Source organism: Schistocerca piceifrons, chromosome 7 (assembly GCF_021461385.2).
Source record: "Schistocerca piceifrons isolate TAMUIC-IGC-003096 chromosome 7, iqSchPice1.1, whole genome shotgun sequence".
In the NCBI taxonomy this organism is placed as follows: Eukaryota; Metazoa; Arthropoda; class Insecta; order Orthoptera; family Acrididae; genus Schistocerca; species Schistocerca piceifrons.
Window position 1 is genome coordinate 13,948,368 of NC_060144.1, and position 25,750 is coordinate 13,974,117.

General features: G+C 39.0%; 1 protein-coding gene across 1 annotated transcript in view; it reads right to left on the reverse strand.

The window, feature by feature from the left end:
* LOC124805281 (probable isocitrate dehydrogenase [NAD] subunit alpha, mitochondrial) overlaps positions 1-23,760 on the reverse strand; it is a 49,506-nt gene extending 25,746 nt beyond the window's left edge. The window contains exons 1-3 of the mRNA XM_047265793.1: positions 23,641-23,760; positions 23,232-23,363; positions 4,178-4,350 (exon numbers count right to left, since the gene is read on the reverse strand). Coding sequence (XP_047121749.1) covers positions 4,178-4,350; positions 23,232-23,363; positions 23,641-23,667 — 332 coding nt within the window. The 5' untranslated portion in view covers positions 23,668-23,760. The remainder of the gene's footprint in view (positions 1-4,177; positions 4,351-23,231; positions 23,364-23,640) is intronic.
* Positions 23,761-25,750: the final 1,990 nt, after the last annotated feature.

Genomic DNA, 25,750 nt, shown 5'->3' on the forward strand with positions numbered 1-25,750 from the left:
AATAAAATAAAATCTGAAACTAATGACATATTTTAGCCTTCCGTAATTATGTGAATGTGTGTTAATTCACTTGGTAGCTCCCGACCACAGATATCCGTTTTGATTTTATTTCATGTGAGAGTAAATGAAGGGGAAACAGCAAAATCACTAAATGTACAAACGGGTCACGTGGAGACTACCCTCTATAACTCAAACTGCTCTGTGCATCAGCCCCGGATCTATGACATTTGCGAACCGGGTCAATACTAAAAAAAATCAAATTTTCAAAATATGTTCATCTTGTAGGGCACATCTTTCTGAAAAGTGTGAAACACAAAACATATGTATTCGAGGAAATGTAAGACATATTATTTGGTCTTAAGTATGCCAAAGTGCAGTGCCACACCTCTTCACAAAGCATTTTTCTACCGCATGCCCAAACTATATTCAGGAGAGTGGAAATTGAAATGTCCTGTAGAGCCTCTCCTGCTCCCAATCGGCCGGTTTGACAGCCTGCCCCCCCCTCTCTCTCTCTCTCTCTCTCTCTCTCTCTCTCTCTAAAAGAATCTCACAATTAATAGCGGATGGGATTGTTTGTAATCGAGAGAACACGAACTCTTCAGAAAATCTGAGCTCTTTATTGCCTATTAGTTAATAACTTGCTGTTTTGGGTGACATAAAATTAAATATAGGATATATAAAACCAATACTGACAAGAGATAAGCAAGAAATTAACCATTTCTGCAAACATTAGCTCCTAGCATTTCTCCTCTCTAATCTTGTTACAGCTTTATGGCGTGCTTTCCTTTCTGCAAAAGAATCTATTACCTCATCAAAGTTCGTCAAACGTTTTGCTACATGAAAAATCTAAATGACGTTATCTAATACTGAAAAAGCTGTTAATACAAATAAATACCCAATACTGGTGTGGTTTCTCGATCTGATTACGTCTATTTTGTCATTGACTGCTAGATAAAACAAAATAGTCCTTTCTAATATGGCAGCAATTTTGTTACACACCAAATAAACGAGACTGTTTTGGCACAAATGGCCATTTTATAACACGACAGAATATTATCCATGAAGTACCAGTATCAAATGCCAATTAGGCCTACTACAAGCAAAAAGCATTATGTTAGGAAATAGTTTCACATTTCATTCATACACACCAGCTTCTCAAGCATGAGATCGAAAAGTAGTGTTACGAAATTTTTATATAAATTTGGAATCGTCTTATTCTTCCATACTTTGTGCGATGTCCCCGTTTCTTCTCCTTCCTCGTTCTAACAATCTTGCCATCACCAATTCTGTAGCTATTGCTGCCATTGTCAAAATCTGTTCGCTGATTAACTTCACTAACCCTGCCAGAATCGCAGGTTTAGTTATCCCGCGGTTATTTTCCGGTTAGGCATTATTACGTGTTCGAACAACACGTTTTCCGCGTTACTTCCAGAATAGAAATTTTGCGGCTGCTAGCCGGGGACTGTACTGCTTGGTCCTTACTAGTGTAACAATCTGGCCAAAAATTTTCTTTCAAAATCTCATTTTCTTGTATACACCGAGAATATATGTGTGTGAAATCTTATGAGACTTAACTGCTAAGGCCATGTGTCCCTAAGCTTACACACTACTTTAACCTAAATTATCCTAAGGACAAAAACACACACCCATGCCCGAGGGAGGACTCGAACCCCCGCCAAGAAGATAATACGTAATCTTTCTCACCTGTTATTCCTGTTGTCTATTTCCAATTCTGGTAGTCTGAATCTATGGAGTTCGCAAGTAATTATAACAATGCTGATCATTCGTAAACCCGATCAACCACATAGACAGCGATTGGCATTCATCTGTTCGGCTTTACTTCCTCAGCTCGTATAGCCCTGTCCCCTTTTGTCTGCGGAAAGTTACTTATGATTCATTCAGAAATCAACTTAAAATGCGTTCAAAAATGTTCAAAAACCAACAGGGAAGCGTTTAAAAATCATGTGAATAATCGACAGACAAAAGTGTGCTGGATGCTAGGCGCTTTGCGAAACAAGTTTTTTTTCTCCAAGAATATGAATTAGGCCCCCCCCCCCCCTTCCCCTTTTGTCGGTAGCATCTAGCTGCTTGCTGCCACTGCTTGCACAGCCAACAGCCACATTCCTGTAGCCAGACGCAGGAGAATCTACTCCTCAAACGTGACTCAACTGCGCATGTACATGAGCCCGCGCGTAACTGCTAAAACAAATCTAATGTGAACAGTTGCGACTTCATGCTCATTGGAGGCAATTTGTCGTTATGAAGCACTGCACAGTCTTCCTAAAGCCTTTGACAAATTTTCAATTGGCAGACGCTTGCATGAGCACTGTGTGTCGTCGTCGTATATGGCGTATTTCCTTTGCAAATTAAGTTATTTTCGTTTTTCTCTCATTTATGTTTTATAGTTGAAGTATTACTCTGCAGTAGCGGGATACAGTAATATCCTTTGTTAGCATATCGTTTCTTACCAGTCAAAATTACAAAAATTTAACTGAAAACTAACACAATGAAAAATTTCCGGAATTCTAAAAATATCCCGTGTTTTTCCCGGTTTTCTCCCGGATGAAAAAATTCCCGGGTTTTTCCCGGATCTCCTGGGTCGTATACACCCTGATTACAGATATTTTCCCTTTTGGTGAATATAGAACCCCGTATTGGTTCCTCCAGTGGAGACAACAATATTTGGAATAATATTTCATCCAAGTTACCATTTATATTACTAATTTTCTGAGGAGTATTTTTTCCTTTCTTGACCTGTACGGCCTGGGAGGGGTCCACCTGTTCATTGTGAAGAGGTGTCTGCCCCCGCAAACTGTGTCGAAATTTTAGTTCTTGTTTCTTTTGTATTCTTACGTCAGTCTTCCAACATCATGTTCCAACACCACCATATTCACACACTATTTTCACACACTCTGTCATCCCACAATGTGGCAATGACTGCATGGGGGCACTGCCCAAGACGCACTCAAAATTCAAAATCTTGTGATCCCAAGTTCTGATCACAATGCAGTTTGCACAACTCTCTCTTAAATAAAACCTGTACCCAAACAGCTTACATTTCTAAACTGTTTATCTTAATTAACTGCTGTAATTCCAAAACTTAGAAGCTTTAAAACGAGTGGGTGAGTGAGAGGACATCACTGTAGCATCTCACATGGACAAACTGTACAGACCAGAGAACAAAGTTTTAGAAAAATGGCATTACAGAAAAATATTGAAAAAGGGTTGAACCAAATATGTGAGAAATGGCACATCTACACCAATAGAATAGTATTTCAAACAGGCACTCACTACATTTGCAGCCCTGTTTGTTATAGCAATTACGTGCTATTGTCATTTCAACAGATGAGCAATTTTTTCTTGTTTCAGCATGATCACAATGTGGATTCATTTCAAAAGGCTAGACAGTAAAACGTAACTACATTCTGTTTTCACTGTTGGTGGTAACTCAGACTGCCTACAGAGCAGCATTAAGAAAATTGCTTGTGGGCAGAAATTGACACACAATCTTCAAGTTTTCGTCTTTAAAAATACCAAGCAGTAAACATATCTACCACACACTATCCTGTAACAGGATGAATGTATATAGTTAACAGACAAATACAGCAGTGGTGAACAGAGTTGAATTGCTGAATGCTATTTTGCTTGTCTTGATTGGTTCCAATTTCTTTTGGGCCTAGATACATTCATTTGTTGACACAATATAGGTTAACACTGCAGTGGATGGTCGCTATACATTTCAATTCAGTTTACATAGCTCTGAGGTACTTCCAAAGCCTCAAGCCATGTAGTCATGAAAAAGTCTGTGCCTACAAGGTTTGACTCCAGGAATAATAGCACTAGGACAGCAAACAACAGTGCTGATTACCATTAGACAGTTCTGCATTGCTGCTCTGGGGTCAAATGGCATGAGTATTTGGAGTGACACTAAAGAACAATCATTACTGGTTTATCAGACAATCTGGTTGAGTCTTGCTCTGATAAAACACTGCCATCTCAGCTTGACAGATTATGTCACAGTCAAATGGGCCAGAGCAGGAAAATAAGGGAGGAATTACCTTATCACCCCCACACATCACACGAACACACGAGTACACACAGTTGCAACTCCAACTAATCATCATACACCCACTGTCTCAATTTAAATCACCAATTAGGTTAATAAACTAATACTTACTTCCTAAGAGCTAGATTGAGAGACCTATGGCCCTTGCCAACAGGTGTCATGAGTGGGCCTTTGAGGCCCACTTTGTTTCTATTGACAGAATCAATAGCTGCTTGTGGAATGCCAAATTTCCCATCAGGACCTCTAACAGGTGTCACATCAACTGACTCCCATTCAATAGGAACCTGCACAAAAACAATATAAATTAGGTAAGAAACTGTATTACCATAATCTTATTTCCTACTTATTACACTACACATGGGGACCTGGGTGGGATGGTCAAACACCCTTCATATGGACATGTGCCCTAATCCAAACGGTTTTCAAGATAAAAAAATTTAAAGTATTACTTGCAAACCCTAACTTGGTATTTCGAGAGGGGATACAGAAGGGGGAGGAGGGGGGGGCGGTTAGCTGAGGGGAGAAGCAGGGTATGAAGAGGAATGGGCTCTGCATCCCTACACTGTCAACAAACAGTGCAGGCAACACAAACCTGTGTTTTGAACTTCCACAAAAGCAGCTGTATGTACGATGGAACTAATAAGTTGCGTACTTTGCAGTATAGAAATTGAGACCACTGTACTGACAAGTTAAATAAAGGCATTAACTTCTGAAAATTACATATCAATTACAAAATACAAAATTAGAAGTAGAAGAAAGTACAACTTATGACAAGCAATGAAAGACTACTTACTGCTTTTCTAATTTACTGGATGCCCCACAATTTAACAAAAATACAATAATATTAAATATGGATGAATAAATAAAAAAAAGAATGAAACAGTCCAGTTTTCTGAAGCTTCTGCTGCATTTCCATGACACTCATGCCTCCAGTACTTCTGCTCAACCAGTAGCCCCTTTCTGCAGCAGCTTTTCCAGTCTTCCTCAGTAACAGCCTAGAATCAAGGGCTTGCAAGATTCAACAAATTTTCAGATGATACATCACCCGCAATGTTGTGATCCCCCAATAAGTCTTTATTTTTGTCTATTTTAATTACAATTTTGTAGTGGCAAACAAATTACTCTGTGGCCCTTGCTTGTCACCAATCTGTCAACTACAAATGACTTCGCAGATCTGTTCTCCCAAGTCAGTGAGTCATAGATACTTTCCTATCACATTTCAGGGGCAGTTTCTTGGCTTGCCTGTTGTGATAAGGTGCATTGTCCATGATTATTACAGAGTGAAGAGGACGATCTGGGAATACTAGAACTTTCAACCATTTTTCAAATTAGTGAAATTCATCTGCCAATGATAGGCTTCCTGGGTTGATATGGCCCAGAACTTCAGTTCTTGCCTAACTAATCCATTTTTGGAATCCAAACTTCCAACTATTAGTATTCTCAAGATACTTTTCCACACAGTAACACCCACATCTTTTTCTTACAGCATTTGCTGCATGTTAAATTACTGTTCCTTCAAGATTTGTCGAAATAAAATATTTCTGTGACAGCCTACCCAATATTTTTCATCTCGGTAAGAAACCAGTACCAATGCACAATCCTGCCACATACCTTCTCATTTCCAAACTTTCTCCACACAAACCAGCGGACTTCAACACATTCCTCAGGAAGATACTTCTCCGTGTCTAGCCAATCTCCTGTTCAAGAACTGGCAAAAGTTGTCACACACCAGGCACTACCTTTTCACTTTGTACTATTGTGTTCCTGATGACACATGTGCAGAAACGAAGTGCTCCGCCAGTAATAGAGCATACAATTTAAAGTAAATAGGGGCAAATGCAGAGGTATTCTGAATTACTCTCTAATAGAATTAGACCTGAAGCTTAACCCTTGCCAGAAATTCCTGGAGGCACGTCTGGGTAATTCCTGGCAAACACTAATTCTATCAATGCTATGCCATCTCTTTCCGGTGTATGTCACAATCCTGAGGGAAAACTGCATACTCGGATGCAACAGTTCTTTTTAGTTTTGTCCGCATTGCAGCACTTCATCACATTCAAGATCACTTTATGCCACTCACTCCTGATAACTGACTCTTTTCCGAACTGGAGTAGAATGTAACTCCCGCATGGGCCATCTACAATAATTTTTGAAAAATTCACTATGAAAACAACACTCTGCTAAGTGACAAGGTAGAAAACAATGCAGTCAACACCAACTAATAGTAAGCTGCACAGTTGGCAACATACATCTGCAAATCGCTACAGAATGAAATCTCCTAACTGCTGCTTAGAACCACTAATCAGGAACTGGGAGCCCATGTGCCAAGTTATAGGTCCCACATAGAACATTGTTATTTATTTTCTATATTATACGCATTGTCAGGTTTACACAGGTACAACAGTTGGTAACTATTACAATATGCGTTTTACAAAGCATTAATTGAAAAATATTTTTAACACATTCACCTCTAAGCATTGTCATGGTCATACATGTCACATTACGGATGATATATAGTTCACAATAAATGTTCGAATATCCCATCATCAACTTCAATGCATTTGTGCACTCTTAGGACAACCTGTTTCATTGCTTGTCTGCCTCTGAACATTCTCCTAATGAGTGCAGCAGTGTCCACGATGTGGCCAAAGCAATTCATCTATCTGTTCACTTTTCATTTGTACCCTTCAGACATCATCCAACCCCACCAACAAAATTCGAATGGTGTAAGGTCTGCCAATCTTAATGGTCAGTTAATTGTATTACCAGGACCAATCCAACAAATAAGGGCAGCAGAGATGTTCCCTCACATGTCTGGCTAAATGTGGAGCAGCTCCTGCATGCTACAAGTACACTGCACTCGATGTTCAAAGGAACATTCTCAAGGTGCCCAACAACTGAATTTTGCAAAAAATATAAGTAATTCTGTCCTATCACTACTCTTCTAAAATGACCGGATCTATCAACATGTTACCTTTGTTACCCTTGTTGCTCTTTACATTCTGTATAAACATGGCTTCATCAGTAATTAGTATTAATGGAAGAGAATGTACATTAAATGTATTCCATCTCTGAAATCATTCGGAATAGGGCATATGTCCACATGAAGTTTTTGATTCATGTCAGCATTCCTGTCATACTCCTTTCCTCCCGTGCCATCCGTATATAAAGCACACAGCATATAGCTCTGCTGTTAGATAAATTTCTAAGAGCAATAACAAAATGTGGTAAAACATCTGCACATTACATGTTACTTTGGTCCTTATAAGAATAAACAGTTAAACAAAATTATTATTGTTAAATCAGCATAGCAGATTGATCCACTAAAGTTCGAAGTGATAATTTTGGCAACCATATCAGTTACCTAAAATAATATGTTTTATAATGTTTCCAATTGAACACATTCAAATCTGTTCATTGTCAATATGAAAATAAGGCATGACACAGCACATGTCCATCGTAACCTCACAGCTACAGCACACCACAGCGTATGTTTGTCAAAAAGTTGACACTACACTGGAGTCACTGCTTTTCAATTATTTTTTCTTGAGATTCGTTTCATCCTGGGTACTGACATGATACTGAACAACCATCAGCACGTGTCTATCAACGTAAACATTACTATTGTAGTCCATCTAAAACAATCTGGAAATACTTATCTTTGGGCTATAAGCTGACTGACAGAATTTGAAACTTAGTAAAAACAGACCTGGAGGCTATCATTAAAGTATCCATCTAGCTTCCAGTGCCCCAAGAATATCATTCATGAGAGTGACTCAATTTACTAAACTTGATGCTAGAAACACAGCATGAAGAACAATCATAGTCAACTGGAGTACATTTTGGTGATGAATATTTGAAGTTCAGTATCAATTAGGACCAATTAGGTTACAAACTGGTGTCCCAGACCCACACCCCCCCAATAAAAAAGAAAAAATCAGATCTACAAAACATTTTGCACATACATTTGGCACATAATACATTTTGCACATATAGCTAAAACCCATACAAATATAAACAACCATTTTACTATTCACCAATAACAGACTCTTCCATTAACTATATCAGATACAGGGGTGATACTGCCAAGCTCCTACATGGATAAATGTTTGGAATCAGGAATTGTTCTACTGAAGATAGTAGTCTTTTGTGTGTTATTGCCCACATCAAAAGTTCCACCTGCTTGTGGCAGCAATCAAAAATAGTGTACTTAAGCCACTGTTTTCTTACCTTGAGAGATAAATGGACAACATAAGCAGAGCAATGAAGACAATATGGCGGGGGGGGGGGGGGGGGGGGGGGGGGTGAGGGAAACAATGGGAGAGACCTTTTCAAATCCTACTGTCACAACTGCACACTTCCATACTGGAACAGCAGATTTACTGGCCTTTAAAGTCTTCACCAAAGTGTTCTACAGCAATGTTTTACAGTTCATATAAAAGATATTTTATCTGAAATTAATGGAAACTGTTACTTTCTCCACTGTAAAATGAATGCCCTAAATTTATTTTATTTCAGTAGCTGTACCATATGTATGTAAAGTTAACAAGTTCATCATCTTTGTCGTCTACATCCAGCCCCTGGCTTCTCCATGTTTTCCTATCCTCCCATAATATTTCTCTCTCCACTCTATCCTAGTCTTCTTTCACCACACATTCTTTCACTCCAATGATCCAACTATCTCAATCTTCCTCTAGGTCACTTGACTCCTATTGTCAGCCTTTCTCCCAGACTCTGTATCCTGCCAACCCTCATTTCTTTTAAATGCTCATACCATTTTAATCTTGCCCCTTTCCTATGGCCTCTAGTATCAGCAGCTCTCACTACATCTTACACTGTCTCATTCCCTACTCTATCACGGCAGGAAGTCCTATTCTGCTTTTTTAAAATTTCATCTCACCAGTCTGTATCCTGTTCACCTGCCTTTTCTTCATTATCTGTGAGAAAGCCATTACTAGATAAAAAAAAGATGCCTTGAAACATGTAGCAAGCACTGAAGCATAATCTGCTCAGAATAAAACTACTTTCATTTTGGTGGCACACCTTTCCTCCACACCCGGCTGCTTACACTCTGCAGGAAACCATATGCTTGCTTTCCCCTTTCATTAATCTGCACATTGTTCCTCCCTTTGTATTCCATTATGCTTCCCAGGCATTTGAAACTTTTCACTTTCTTTAGCACTTTGCCTCTAAACTTTTATCTTATTCTTTGTTGTAACCATCACTTTAACCTTTTTTCTATCCATACTGTTCCATCACTTCCTCCCATACGTTTAGACTTTCTTGTCCCTCTCCTCCTCCTTTTCTCCGCACCACTGAATCATTGCAAAGACCATTGCTTTCATATTTTAACCTCCTATCTGCACTGCCAGCCTGTCATTATCTCGTCCTTAAAGGCAATGAAAGGTAGAGGAAATAATGTAGTCCCTTGCTTCAATCAGTTTTCTCCTCCAACTTTTAAACAACTCATACTTCCTTGATACATTTTCTTTACTCTTCTAATAATCAACCTTCCAATCCCCCTTTTCTGCAGGGTTACTACATCTTGCTTTTTTTCTCACTACTATATACATTTTCAATGTCCAGGTACACCATTCCTAAATCTTTACCATATATGTAGTACGTCTCTTGGACCTATCTTACACAGATAATTAGATCCATGGTTTACCTTTCTGGTGTAAACCCATATTGCCCCCATCTTTGTCCTCCTCCAACTATCTTCTGTGCTATTTTCCACAGTCTTCTCAAATACCTTGGCAGCAAGACATCAAAGTAACTCCTTTATAATTATGACAGTTTCCTGCAACCTTGCTTGAAAATTGGTACTATGATGCCCTTTTTCCAGTCTTCAGGTGTCATTCCTTTCCGTACTATTCACATGACTTGATAGAGCCACTGCATTCTAACAATGTGAGCAGCTTTTCCCAATTTCATGGTCTTTATCCCTTCCTCTACTGTCCAGGTTACGTTCATACGACATCCTCTACATTCCCTGGCTTCTCATTATCCTCTTTCTTATCTCCAACATAGTTTTAATAACTCTTTCAAAATATTCCTACTCAGAGGAGCCTTACCCCTATAGAGTGCATCCCCAGGTGCCGGACTTGCAAATGCTCGCCAGCAGCTCCTGGCTGTTTAAGGGTAGGAGTGAAATAAAATACCCCCTGTGGACTAAAAGTCCAGAGGGAAAATTGTGCTAAATCTAGCTATGATAGGCCAAGAAAGCCAATAGTAAATAAAGAACATGCTTTAAAACATGGAACAAGCCTTGGAAAACTTTGTTCAATGCTTTAAAACTGTTTTGTTTTTTCAACAATATTTCCTGTATTTTATTTTCCCAATCTAATGAAAGCACAGAAAACACAAGAGGATGGAAGTGCTTGCTGTATTTGCATCAATATACAATTTTTTGCTGCACAACTGTAGCTGCTCAATAGTGCAAAAACTGACAACGGCATCAACAGATTGGAACTATTTAAGCAAATGTTGCAGTTCATTCAATAAATGTATAGAGCAAAGAAGTTCAAATGGCAAATAATTCTAATTTTCCACTATTTGTAGGAAATCCTGTGCATTTAAACGGGTAAAGAAATTGAAAATCTGTTAACTTAGATTCAAGCTGAAATGTGTCTGTCCAAAAGAAATTGGACATTTGTCTAACATCAGTTTAGTCTGAGAAACAACTCTCCTTCAAGTATCTCTACTGACAGTTCCAGTTTCACTGAAAACCATGGACATTGTACCAATTGAGAAGAATATAGGTTGATAAAATCAAATAAAGCTGTTGACCTGCATTCCATTGTCATAAAATTTTCTTTTTCAACAATTTTACAATGATGTTATTTTGCAACAAAGAATCCAAAACTGACATGTAATTTCTGTTGGTATGTACGAGTTGCGTTTCAGTAAAATTAACTGACAATACTGCTGATCACCTATGCGATAATTATATTATCTCACAGCAAGCCACATACAAAATTAACACAAGACAATAAATAAATGATAGAATTTTATCACAAATAGCTGTGAAGTGTCACAGGCTGAATGAAATAACTGAGAAATAATGCATAAGGAAGAGTTTGACAATGTTTTACTGCTACAATGGCCTAATGCTCTTGCAAATGCTGCAGTAACTGATGACATACTGGAAAACTTAGGTCTGTCAAGCAAACCAGTTGACACATGGAAGGTTCTTGGCATGCACAGATAGTCTTGACCCAGTTGTTCATCCAGTCATCAGATCAGGCTTTGTCAAATAGCCTTTTGCAGGCCTCCACCAAATACATCTTATGAATTAGAAGACCCAGATGATGAGTCTTTGACACTTACACACTACTGATGACAAACATCCAGAGAATTGTGTGTTGATTTTGTTCTGCTTACCAGCTTTGACCATTACTGGAGCTCAACTGCCCCTCAGACTTCAGCATCAGTACAAAAATCTACAGTTCATCATACAGACCCAAAACACACATAGGCAATAGGTAAGATCCTGTCAATTGGATCATAAGTTTTGCAGAGTAAGAAGGTTCCTTATATCTGCCAAAGGAATCTGCCATTCCTTGGACAAAAGCACTTATAAAATTGTAAATGATACTTTAGCAGCCCTGTGTTTATTACCAAACAACCAACATCCAAATCGAGTTTGATGATTACCTGTCCTACACATTGAGAACTTGTCAATAACCATTCATAGGAGGCCCATTTGACCTTTCTGAATTCAGTCCCTTACCACTTAGTCTACACAATGTAATACAGAATTTCAACATTATGGGTTAGTCAAACCTATTGATTTGTAACATGTATTGATGACTTCAGCGTGTAGTGCAATGAAGCAAAGCACTCTAACCACCTGCAAAGTATATTTACACAATTACGAGAACATGGATCGGTGATCAATCCCTGCAACTAAATCTTTGGAGCAACAGATGTGCATTTACGCATATATGTTAAATTTATCACAATAAGACAACACAGAAGTGACCTTTGCACTACTGAAATCCCAGCATACAAACTGTGGTAATATTTAGGCTTACAAATTTTGATCACACATTCATTAAATCATGCTCTCTTAGTACAAGTGTGTGTGTGTGTGTGTGTGTGTGTGTGTGTGTGTGTGTGTGCGCGCGCGCGCGCGCCTATCCACTAATGAGGACATTAAAGTGGATCACAGAAAGATATTGCCTTAATGAAAAGGACCTGTTGCGGAAATGACACTTATCTCACTCCACACTGCTGACACCTACAGAGCTTATGGCAAATGATCTATTTACTTTGACTGGAACGGCTTCCCAGCAATGTGCAATTTGTCAGTTGCAGCCCTTTGCATTCTTTACTTGGAAATTGTCACCCATACACAGAGACTTTGTCGACACACAACAGCACTTTAAGTTGCTTACACTTCCATCAAAAGTTTCAATATGTAATGCACTTTTCACTGTCCACAAGCAGTAACATCTGGTCTATTCCAGAAGCTATAGAGAGGGTCACCGTGTCAAGTATACCTCGACTTCTTCAATCTGTTTCTCATGGACATAAAACCAACCAATAGTGATAAAAATGTGCTGGCAACAATGGTGCCACACCACTTGGTTGATTCATTAGAGGGGACCAAATGGTGAGGTCATCTGCCCCATCAGATTAGGAAGGAAGTCAGCTGGGCCCTTTCAAAGGAACCATCCCAGCACTCGCCTCGTGTGATTTAGGGAAATTAAGAAAACTTAAATCAGGATGGCCGGATGCAGGTTTGAACCGCCGTGCTTTCGAATGCGAGTCCAGTGTGCTAACCACTGCACCACCTCACTCAGTGCCACACCAATGATACAGCTGAAAAAGTATATTTGAAGCTGTTTGTAATACTCATTACGTAAATGAAGAACTAAAAGAATATCTCACTAATATCTTGCCTGCACAGATGTCCCACATAAAAATTCAGATCTGTACAGGACAGTTTCAACATATGTTGTACATCGCAAAGGTAAGTCACATAAACCTATTGGTCAACAACAATATCCCTTCGAAAAAGTGTATCTTCATCTCTAATAATAAAAATTTATGAACAACTTTTGAATAATTCATTGTGTTTGGCATTTCAAATCTTTAACCTCAATGGTCACAATTACTTGAAACTATCTGAAGATGGTTGGTTGCTTGTGGTTAAGGGACTTAACAGGAAGATCATTAGTCTCTCAGTCCAGGGATAGTTTATCCGGAGTTTACAATGTCACCAGGAACGTGTTCTCATGATGAAAGTACATAGCAGCAGTAAAATCGAGGCATTTAAGGCAATCCAGATGTCGGAGCTGAGAAACAATTTACGCAGAAGTAACCGGATCAAGCCAAATAGGTAAGTCAGAGCAAATGAGGGGTTTCCCATGGCTCATTGAGGGGTTTCCCATGGCACATTTATGGTGAGAAAAACCTGACTGACATCAGACTCTCAACAATGCCTTGTGTGCAAAGACAATTTCAGAGCAAAATAAGCCTTCTAGTTGGGAGATTCAGAACAATCAAAGTTAAAAGTCTAAAAACATAATGGCCATCAGTTGGACCGTCAGCAATAAAAACAAGATGAGAGAAATAGGTGAGGCAGCAGGTGGGTGATCTTGGGGCTCCGCATACGATGAGAGCCATCCTCCTAACCCATTATAGTCAAGGCATTAAAGAGCACCCACTAAGCAATCCCTACCGTGGAAAATATGGTGTGGCAGAAAAAGAGGCAAATGCTTCTAAAAGCTATTAAAATTTTTAAACAGAGTAAAAGAGATACAAAACTGGTATGAAAGAGGCAACTGGAAAAGCATATAGGGCTGGGGATCCCCAAACCCAGCATGAAGTAGATGTCCCAAACCCAATCACCCCACCACGAATGTACTTTAAAGCCTTGTAACCGAGAATAAAAACCAATTTCATGGAGAAAGTGGAGAACCACGTCAGCTGTTCATGAATCATCAATCAACACCAGAGGCAATGATTTGGAAGAAAATGCTTAACATGGAGGACCGGAAGAGGGGACGTACCACCAGGATCTGAGCTTATGTCTCTAAGGCTCCGTAACCACAATGTGGAAGAGACTCAGTATACAAAATGAATTAAACTAGGGTAAGTCTGGTACCACTGATACAGAGATGACATGGACAGGTGATTGCTTCTGGGTTAAACGGGAGGAGGAGGAGGAGGAGGAGTGCCATGCAGCAGTAATCTCCTCCATAGTTCAGATTTTCTTAGAGGGGCAGGAGCTTACCATACATTGTTCCATCTGGGAGTGAGGAGAGGCATTATTTGTACCAGCAAATCCACACCCTGGGATTGTCAAAGCGAATGTGGGATAAGTAATTGCTCCTCCAGCCAAACGGTTGGCCAGTTCATTTCCTGGGATACCCACAAGCCCTGGGACCTAGAGAAAACTGTGCAAGCTGTCACGAATAGCGTATATCACAGGATGAGAAGAGTAACAGCGATCAGAGGGCTGGGAGACTGCTCTTTGACTCACTGCAAATTAAAACGCAGTCAAGGGAAGCTCTAATAAAATGTACGGCTATGTCTGTAAGGCTCCGTAACCACAATGTGGAAGAGACTCAGTATACAAAATGAATTAAACTAGGGTAAGTCTGGTACCACTGATACAGAGATGACATGGACAGGTGATTGCTTCTGGGTTAAACGGGAGGAGGAGGAGGAGGAGGAGGAGGAGTGCCATGCAGCAGTAATCTCCTCCATAGTTCAGATTTTCTTAGAGGGGCAGGAGCTTACCATACATTGTTCCATCTGGGAGTGAGGAGAGGCATTATTTGTACCAGCAAATCCACACCCTGGGATTGTCAAAGCGAATGTGTGATAAGTAATTGCTCCTCCAGCCAAACGGTTGGCCAGTTCATTTCCTGGGATACCCACAAGCCCTGGGACCTAGAGAAAACTGTGCAAGCTGTCACGAATAGCATATATCACAGGATGAGAAGAGTAACAGCGATCAGAGGGCTGGGAGACTGCTCTTTGACTCACTGCAAATTAAAACGCAGTCAAGGGAAGCTCTAATAAAATGTACGGCTATGTTAATGGCCATTAGCTACATGTTCCTGGCAACAAATGTTGTTTCTGACTAGTGTGACTTGATAGCTGTTGCAAAGATTCGCAACCTGCTTTAGCTGTTCAGAAATGTAAAATAGTAAACCTCAGAAAACGAAAACTGTTGTATCCTATTACTACAATATCAATGAGTCACCATCTGAATCAGCAAACTCAGACAAATATCTAGGTGTAACACTTTGTAGGGATATGAAATGATCACTTAGGCTCAATTGTGGGTAAAGCACATGGTAAACTTCGGTTTACTGGTAGAATACTGGAGAAGTGTAATCAGTCTACAAAGGAGATTGCTTGCAAATCACTCGTGCGAATGTTTCTAGAATACAACTCAAATGTGTGCGACACGTACCAAACAGGACTAACACGGATACTGAATATATACAGAGAAGGGCAGCACAATTGGTCACAGGTTCGTTTGATCCATGAGAAAGTGTCACAAAGATACTGAAGGAACTGAACTGGTAACCTCTTTAAGACAAACTTAAACGATCATGTGAAGTCTGTTAAAGGCTCAAGGATTGGTTTTAAATGACGACTCTAGGAATATACTACAACCTTCTACATATCACTCACTCACATATGGATCACGAGGATAAGATTAGAATGATTTCAACGCCCCCCCCCCCCCCCCCCCCACACCACACACACACACACACACACACACACACAAAAATCACTCTTCCCTAGCTCCATATGTGAACGGAATGGGAAGAAACTCTAATAACTGGTACAATGGGATGTATCCTATGCTATGCACCTCACAATGGTTTGCAGAACATAGATGCAGATGCGGAAGACACCAGCCATGAAGGGTACATAAAATGTGACGAGACCAAGTGATGTTTTACGCCTTATGTAGGTAAAAAAAGGCAGAAATGAGGTTGCTGACATTTAGAAAAATGCCTACTGGATTGCCACTTCGAACTTAATCAGATGGTCAGTTGTGTATTATTCCTTGGAAATCACACTAATAGAGACAAAAGGCCGCAAGATTTGAGAATCCAGTATAATTTGCCAGCAACCATCCTCGTTTCTGCATCAGAAAAGTAAGCAGATAAGATGAGGATACAATCGCTGTTACGGAGTGGGTCACAACGTATTCAGTTGCAAAGCATGTTGGTGAGGTTCATCAGTCAGCACGTGTCAAAAGACGATGTTTTGACTGGCTTAAGGATTGTGTCAATGGCACTATCTCACCATTACAAAGGGAAAACACCTTCGAGGCAAATACAGTTGAATATTCTGAGCAGATTTAGACTTCTGAATAACACTTTGATATTGCATTATCTGACTACGGATTGGGGCCGTACCTTACAACAAGGCAAGATGCTAAAGCATTTCCCTGTAAGTGAAAGGTTCATTCTATCATCCTTAGCAGGAGGAGTGGGGGTGCAACATAGACGCATGCCTTCAACTTCTTCTTTTCGCATTAGAATGGTAGCCAGGTAAGATGCGGACACCATTGCTGTTGCAAAGTGAGTCACAAGCTATTCTGAGGTCTAGTCATGTCCCAGTACCACTGGCATGGGTGCAGGTGGGATAACATCAATTAACAATGGCTTGGATTCCGACGGCATGGGGGGTATCTAGTGCTTCCAGGGTCACCAGAGTAGTCTTCTCTTTCACATTTTTTAGTGCCCAAGATTCTTGGAAGGGCTTATCTATAGGCACAGGTAAGTTTTGTAAAAGCAACAACATGAATAATGAAAAATTGGTAGATTTTAACAAAATAACATGAACTTTACGAATTTCACAAAATACAATGAAAATTTATCATCTTTTTGTATTGAAAATGTTATAAATCTGAGGACAAATAGTTGCGTTTTGCCTTCTTTTTCACAAGGCTGAGGTTCGTGTATAATCTTAAAATGAAAGTTCGTTTCCTTCTGTGAGTTTCTAGGAAGACTGGTCCTGAAAGGGTTCCCTACCACCAGCTGATGCTGGAAGAGGAAGCTGCTTCTCCAGCTGAGTGGGGGAACTGCTTCCCAAAGACGGGGTTGGAGGAACCATGAATGAGGAGAGCAGTGGTAGGTGCCATCCAAAATATTACAAAAAACCATGAATCACTAAAATTGCAAAATAATAGCAAATTTGACAATAGACATACTGATATTAGCAAAAACCAGCAAAAGTGGCAAAAAACACCAAATGTTGCAAAAATTGCACCACATATGGAACAAAAGGTAACACCGAATCTTTGAAAAAACAGTTGGAAGCTTGGCAGAAAAAGACGCCACAATCGCAAAAAATCATTACACTAATATTGATTAAAACATGTAAAAGGAAACAAATAACATCAAAATCGGCAAAAAACAGTAACAGGGAAGTTCACAACAAACTAATTTGACAACAAAATGGAACTGAATTTGGCAAAAATAGTACCAAAATTGGCAATAAATAACACCAAAACTAGCAAAGTAACACTGAAACTGGAAAAAAAATGCACAGACTTTGGCCAAAACTAACACCAATTTTAACCATAAAATAAACTACTTTTTCTCATATCTACTTATCTGCTGTAGGCTAGCAGATGGCTGAAGGGTGGGTAGTGCTGGGACCCACAGGCCACAGCTCCTTCAGCCATGGCTGGTGTCAGGCCTTTGATATGTGGGTTTCCAGGAAGATGGGTCACAGAAGGGAGCCCTGATATTAATTGATGCTGGAAGAGGAAGCCGCTTCTCCAGTTGGGTGGGCGAAGTGTTTCCCAAAAATGTAGTTACAGGAACCACGAGTGTGGAGAGCAGTGGTAGATATGGTTTGGAAAAAAACTGAAGTATGGGGGATGGGTGTGACAGCAATGACTTGAGTATCTCACACCAACATGATGGAGGTGTTTATATTTTTTGTTGCCTCACTACATGGCAGATATAGAAGGCAGTCAAATGATTTATATTCTTGTATTTCTTTTTTTTTTGTCAAATACTGTGCAAACCAGAGAAAGTGGTGAATGGTGTTCAGTACAACCGATACACAAAAGGTGGTTGTTCATAAGGATGACCTTCATGGAGTCGATCGTCCACAGTCTGCTGTGCAGTGGGGTGACATTACCACAATTTACACATTGGAGACATGACCAAAGTGTACACATAAGAGATCACATTTCGTATCACACTTCTATACCATAACTTCAACTTTTTCTGGGAGAAAATGTCCTTCAATGGAAAAGATGAAAGTACCTGTTCAGTTATTGTTGGGGCCTTCTTGCATAAGCCTTGTCATTCAAGATCAGCTCATATCGTCTTTTCTGTCTGGAGTTAAACATCTCTGTCAAAGATAACTCTTTACACTATATTCAAAGTTTTACTTGACGGAATAGTCACTGGTATGTAGCCCAGTCATTCAAATGCCTGAAGAGCTTGAGAATGTGCAGCACATGATGTTTCAATCAATAGTGAACCACATAAAATTTTTCCCAATGAGTCAACTTCTCCATATTTGTGTTCTGTGTGTTCCTCAAAAAATAACTGTTTTGTCACCACAAACATAGCCCATCTGTTCTAGTACAAACCATGAACTGAGAAAATTACTTCAGTCCCAGTATGGCTTGTCCCTCTTCCCATGCACTAATCGACTCTGTATAAAATGAAGTAAAGAACCTATTAACCATCCAACATAGGTGCTTCTCACAGAAGCCTTTCCAAGCAAGTACTCCACATGAAGAATTAATTCTGCATTCTCAGACTGATTTATGAAGGCCAGTGTTACCATGGCCAGAACAAAGCATTGCCATTAAGGAACTCAAATACAATATCAACAAACCATCTAGCACTAAATATTTCCATAAAAAAATTGTGCCCCAACTGCAACTTTTATCAAAAAACATTAAAAGTTTTATGGATGGATAAGGAGAAAACTTAGTTTACTCAATTTATTATGGGCATAAGCACTCTTGTATACCTACATTCAATTTTCTTCTTAGTTCCTAGATTTTAATTTTCGCAAATATCTTGTGCACCAACACTTGAGGTAAAGCAAATACGCTTCAAATGTTAAGCACTGCGGTGAAGTTTCAAAACTCCAGTTTGGGCACTGACAGCTTATTCAAATTAGTAAAAGACATATTAATTCTATTGTGTAAGCTTCCATGGTATATTGTTAATTATATACTTACGTCAATAATACCATCATGCAGTCTCAGTGAAACTGATCACTGTGTGTGTTCCTGAGAGCACATACAGGATAACTATCAGACAAAAGTTTGTAAGTGGCCCCAACTGATATGTACATGGCACTGCAACTGCAGAGTTTGCCATACATATTTCTGGTTCAAGTATGTGTACACAAATCCAACTTTAATACTAGTGTACACTTTTCAGAACATTAAAATACTCAATACCTGTTAAGACAGATAATTATCTTATCCACAATCATTTTTATATGAAATTGTCATCACTACCTGCTTATTTTTCTTCATGACATTTGTGTGTCATGCATTACATGACTGAAAATGTGTCAGGTTTTTAAAGCACTTTCAGTACACGAGTATGAAACTGCAAACATAGGGTTAGAGCGAGATAGTGTTACCGAGCAAGATACTGATTGTGGTGTCAGACTTATTTCTAGCATGACCTGAAGTATAGGACAGGTTCAAAGTGACAATTCGGTTATAAGTTCATGAAGCCAATGAATGTGAGTACAAAATAAATGTTTTAGTGACAGACTAATATGAGCATAGCCCAAGATCTATGTTCAATCTTTATATGAGTTTTCAATAAAAACGAGTCACAAGGTAAATTCAAGAAACCTTGCATTATACAATACACACAATCTCCAATGAATATTTTTGTGAATATTAGGTAGACAACTAAGCAACTGTTGATGCAAACAGGACACTTTCATGGTGTCACCAATTTCACATATATTAATTTGAGTTACTATAGACAGAGAACCTTAAGCCATACAAACTGTTGAGACCTTTCTCTTGTTAAAACAATATTCTTTAAAAGTGATACAGGTGGCTTGGCAACAGATTCCCCAAGTCTATGAACTGTAATTAATGCAAAGTTCAGAACAAACTCTGCCCAAGTTCATATATCTTTCCAACATTTGCATGACAAATTCTAGCATATTAACACCATACAATAATAAATTGTGAACAATAACTGACCACGTTGCATATGGTATAGTGTTTCACTGATAAGCACACCCTAAAGTGAATAGTGTCATACTGTGTGTGTGTGTGTGTGTGTGTGTGTGTGTGTGTGTTACAGAGAACTGACAGATGCTAAGATATACGCAAACCATCCCATGAAAGCCTACTTACTATGTTTCAAGAACCAGTGGTAAACAAGGAATAAACTACACCACTTATGTATGGCCCGCGTAGGAATTATGGAGATGTTTATGCAATATCCTGGACTATAAACATGCACCTCACAATTGTTTGCAAAGTAGCGGTTATAGATATCTTATGTATACACTGACCTAATGTTCTATTCTCCCTTCCTGTTTTTCCACTACATTTTATAACTATGCCTAAATGAATACATATTCCAGCTTTGCTAATTTCTTTTGTGTTAGCATGTATCCTTCACGATTATTACGATGACATTTGCTACCAATAAAGGTAATGACACACCTTCTCAACTATTATTACTAGTAGTGATTTTGATGAGAAAGAATACTGAGTCTATACTTCAACTGTTCATAACTACCAAACCACTGATCCCCTAAAACAAAGTTCTGGACCGAGGTATTTAAATAACATAATGGAAGGTCTGCTGGTAAGATCAACATTACTACTACATGGGTAATCCACAGACAACATACACATACATATTTTTAAAGCACAGAAATGTCTACTCAAACCCACCATTTAACTATATCAACATACAATGAAAAACTGGTTTTGCTTGGGCTTTCATGTGCATGATAGTTTTTCTTAAACGAATGTAATGAAATAGCATGAATTCAAATTAACACATTAAGCACCAATAAGGTTGGGTTGTTAAAATGACCAACAGTTCTTGCTCCAAGAGTTCAAGCAAGAAAAATTCACACTGTTCCAAAAAGCCTCATTTTTAGAATACTGCACTGTAAATCAAATAGCATTAAATTAACCAAAATTTAGTACATAGCAGATTCAATTAAAAGAAATCTGATCTGGGGGGGGAAAAAAATAAAATACATTCAGCTCATCTGGGCGACGATTTGTGCGAAGAAAGTGGCCAGTGAGCCCAGAATACTGACAGAATAGCGTGTGATTAGAAATGCAAAATTTTAAGGAGTAGGCAGGCCCTACAGTAAAATCTACCACAAAATTAGTAAAAGATGCACAGGTAACACCAGATCTGAAACAGGCACCAAGCCAGTGGCAAAAAGCATAAGCCTAAACCTGGAAAATGGAGACGTATCTTATATAATCTCAGTAACCAACACAATTAAGAAGTACTTTAACAGAATAGCAAATGATCTTATCCAAAGCAACTTTCAGACTCCTAATGTGCATCACATTAAAAATGACACAATGTCTCACTTCAAAAACAAAATGAAACTAACGGGATAATTGCAGAAAACTGGAGGTTTAAGATGGGGGACAAGCTAGATTTATAACAATCAAAAAACCAACCCAAAACAAACAGTTAAAAAAATTAAATTACAGCATTCTGCTACACCAACAAAACCACAAGAACTGGACATTTCCCTTGACCTACAGAGCTCAACCACAGCTACTTTTACCAAAAAAACACCACCTACAACTCCATAAAATGGAACCAATCCCCCCACTCTCCTCCAACTCAAAAACCCAAATACCTCATATTCACTACATCAATTAAAACACAACCAACCTACCACAAATATACAACACAAAACATCACAATAATTATACAATAAAACCAACAAACACACACACACACACACACACACACACACACACACACACACACCAACAATGCCACGCCACAAATGTGACACCTAACATATTCAGCAATAAGACCGAACATCTGCAGAAACTGTAATCATCACCTATCTCGGAATGTAATGATACACTTGTGAACTTCACTGTCAAATCCACAGCTAATGAAATAGCAATAAAAAAATTAGACTTATTTCCACAGGACAGCCTTATCAGACCTAGCAAAAATACAAAAGATACAAACAAAAGAGAACCTTAATAACTCATTGAAAACACAAACAACCCACATCTGCACCAACTACCCAAACTTAAAACCACCTTAGCACAATGACAACCAAAACTCAAATGAATGCAATACCACAAGTTAAACTAAACACAAGCTGTAACAGAGAAACTATAATACAGGAATAGCATGCACATTTCCAGTCCGCAATCAGATACTGAATAATATTCTGGGGGAAAGCACCTTTTAGTCAATTTGCATTCAACAAGCTATCAGAATTGTAAGCAACATAAGCAGACAAGATTTGTGCTGCCCTCCTTTTCCTGACACTAAAGATAAGGACCCTCCATGCCTGTAAATATTTGAAACAATAGTCTTTACAAGAGAATATTTAGGAACCTCCTGTGTATACCATAAAAACATCTCAGTGCACAGCACAGAACAAGAAATGGCAATAACATTCATGTCTCCTATGTGAGAACCTCAACCTACCAGAAAAGTGTTCATAAGGTACACAGTTACACAATCACATCCGTAACATCGAATTATTAAAGGAAGAAAGCTAGCTCAAAAAACAGCTTAAGTCATTTCTCACTGGCCAAAGTTTCTACTCTGTAAATGAATTATTTACCAATTAACATGGAATCTTATAAAGTAAAATTACCAAACACATTACAGCAATCATGTGTGGTAAATTGTACAAAGCAGTCACTTGTGAAAACTTCTATTATGGTTGTTATATACACATAATCTATATCCATTCAGTATTTTTTAAATTGACATTGTGACTGTGCTATCTCACTACCTACTATGGGTGGGCGAAGAATGATATGTCCGACAACTTTACTCTCACGTACTTCCGGGAAAAAAACTCCTAGCTTCCAGCGGCTAGTAAATTAATTAAAACGAAACTATACCATAAGGCACTTGGAAAGAGTGATTAAGTTTTCGTCGAGCCATCACACGTACTATGCGAAATTTTTTCCTGTACTTGAACTTACTTGAGCAGCAGCAAATATCTTCTGTACCGACGCTGAAATTTCTGGTCCAATACCGTCACCAGGAATGAGGGTCACTTTTTTCGGCCCTGAGCTACTGTATCGTCGCAACGGAGCCGCCACCACTCCGTTAACCTGAAAATCAAATTGCTACATAGTACTTGCACATTGACACCGATTCGCCGGTACTTGCTAACTACAGTGTATCTGCGTTTTCATACGTCATAATGAAGATAACTCGTTTTACCAACACAAATCCCTATACCTATTAAGGATGTGAATTAACACGCCACAAGATATGTACCAAAACTGAATTTTACAAGTAAACTCGAATTCTTATGCTATAGAATGAACGAAACAAATTGCAATAACGTTGAAAAACAATGTAGTTCATAAAACTTCACGACCTTACCAAGTGCCTTAGTACTCTGCCAGCCATTTTCCTTGTGGAGGCAGATCTTCACCGAAACCTCGGTGAAAATAGATTGCAACATCTAATAGGTCTCGCAAGACGCCAAGTTCTTTGGAAGAGGCCGCGCGACGTCGTCTGCAAGCAATAGGCGCCAACTTGAAAGTCCGGTGTACACCATTATCAACTGTAAACAAAGCAGGGCGAGGATTCATAGCAATTAAAATTTTCCATTGCTGTGCTCGAATTTGGATGAACCAAAAATATGTCTCCATCGTTTGTTGCTAAGACTAAGGAGAAAGGGAAACAACGGACGCGCAGTAAAGAGATTAATTGAAATTACTGCAAGATATACGTCTGGAAGAAGGTATTTCACATACATAATAACTCTCGCGTGAAGGTCAGTGTTTGAGTAGAGACACCTAATACAATTTTTGCACGAAGTCATAAGGTAAGCAGAGGGACTGCAGCATCGGCGCCATTATGAGACGTTGACATTTTTACTCGTTTTAACAGTTACTGCTTGGAGGAAAAGATTTGCTCCTATTTTCAAGATGCTATTGACAGAAGAGAGGAAAAATATATATGCTTCTACAAAAGCTAGTTTAGTTGGGTAATGACGGAAAACAAATGTATTTGGCCTTATCAATGGCATGATCCCTTCATTCACCTTAACTGATTTCCGTAAATTAGGGAAACCAAAGTCAAATTAGTCGGAACGATAAGCTAAACCAAGCCTGGTACTTTATATGCTGCATTTAAACCAATTAATGGGCACACACAGACTTGAAGCGCGCCTATATACATATTGGTCAATGTATATATCAGTAATAGTACTTCCGTCTACACGATTGATACCTTGTTCGCTTATTAAATAATACGGAAGTTGACTTTAAAGAGATGCTCGATACACTACAATAGCAGCCGACAGGAACCTTGTCTCGTGTTTCATTAGATGAGTGGAACGTAGTGCTATTTCTTACTTGCAAACCAGATAGACCCACAGATTATAAAAATAACAGAAGTTATACGACAAACCGAACGAACCAACTTACAATCACATCACGTAACAATTACATCCAAGTAACAATCACTGAACTCCTTTCTTCGGCGTGTGAAAGCACTTGACACTAAATTCTCAAATAGTCAGTACCCCTGTCTGCTGTAAAGCACGTGGTGAAACTGAAGGTACATCCACTCACATTGTTGTAAGACTGGCGAAAGTTGTCTCCGTTGAGTGAAGTGAGGGCTTGACGTAGCGACACTATAATAGAAAAATTGTGCCTGAAGTCCAATATCACACTGGCTAAGTACTGTATATGTTTTGTCTATGTACATTTTTTCTTAAATAATCTTACGATCCGCCAAGTCTCTTTAGGTTTCTTAGCCATTATTTGAACCTCAGTTGCGGTAAGTGAATGGATTCTTTCAAAATGAATTGAAACACACTTCTGCAGATTTCGTAAGTTGGTTATATGCCAGTAAAATAATTCAAGCATATTACTCGCGCAAAGTTGACACTCGGCGCTGTGGCTGATGGGGGCGACTGTAAATGGGAAATGCCTTTAATAGTTATCCCAAATTAATCTGTTTCTATATACACAAATGATGAAGGGGATCAATAAAATAATACAATGTACTCTACCTCTACAACATCTTGCCAATCTCTGAGTTTAATTCCCCTGTAATAAATTGCGAATCTTGACTATTTTTTACCATGTATCGCATTTGCAAGTACAGAACGCCATTAAGCGTTAAAGGGGACAAGTAACGCGATGCAGGCTTCACTTTTTTCAGTATTATTATCGCTGACAAGTAAATATCTACAAATCGCAGTTCTGTTGTATCACCACAGTCTAATACGTATGCCTGTCCAAAGGAACTTAACATCGTAATTCGGGATAACACAGGCACTGCAATATCGTATTTATCCACCGCCACCGAGCAAGCTACTTTCAAGTACTCGTAAAATGTCTCACCTTTACTGGAATGGAAGTTTGGATCTGGCCGTGGATCGTTCACGGCTAGCCAAATGATAAGGATACCGCTCGGTAGAAGCGGTAAATCCAGGTTCGAATCCCGGTCGGGCTCAAATTGTCATTGTCGTCACCCC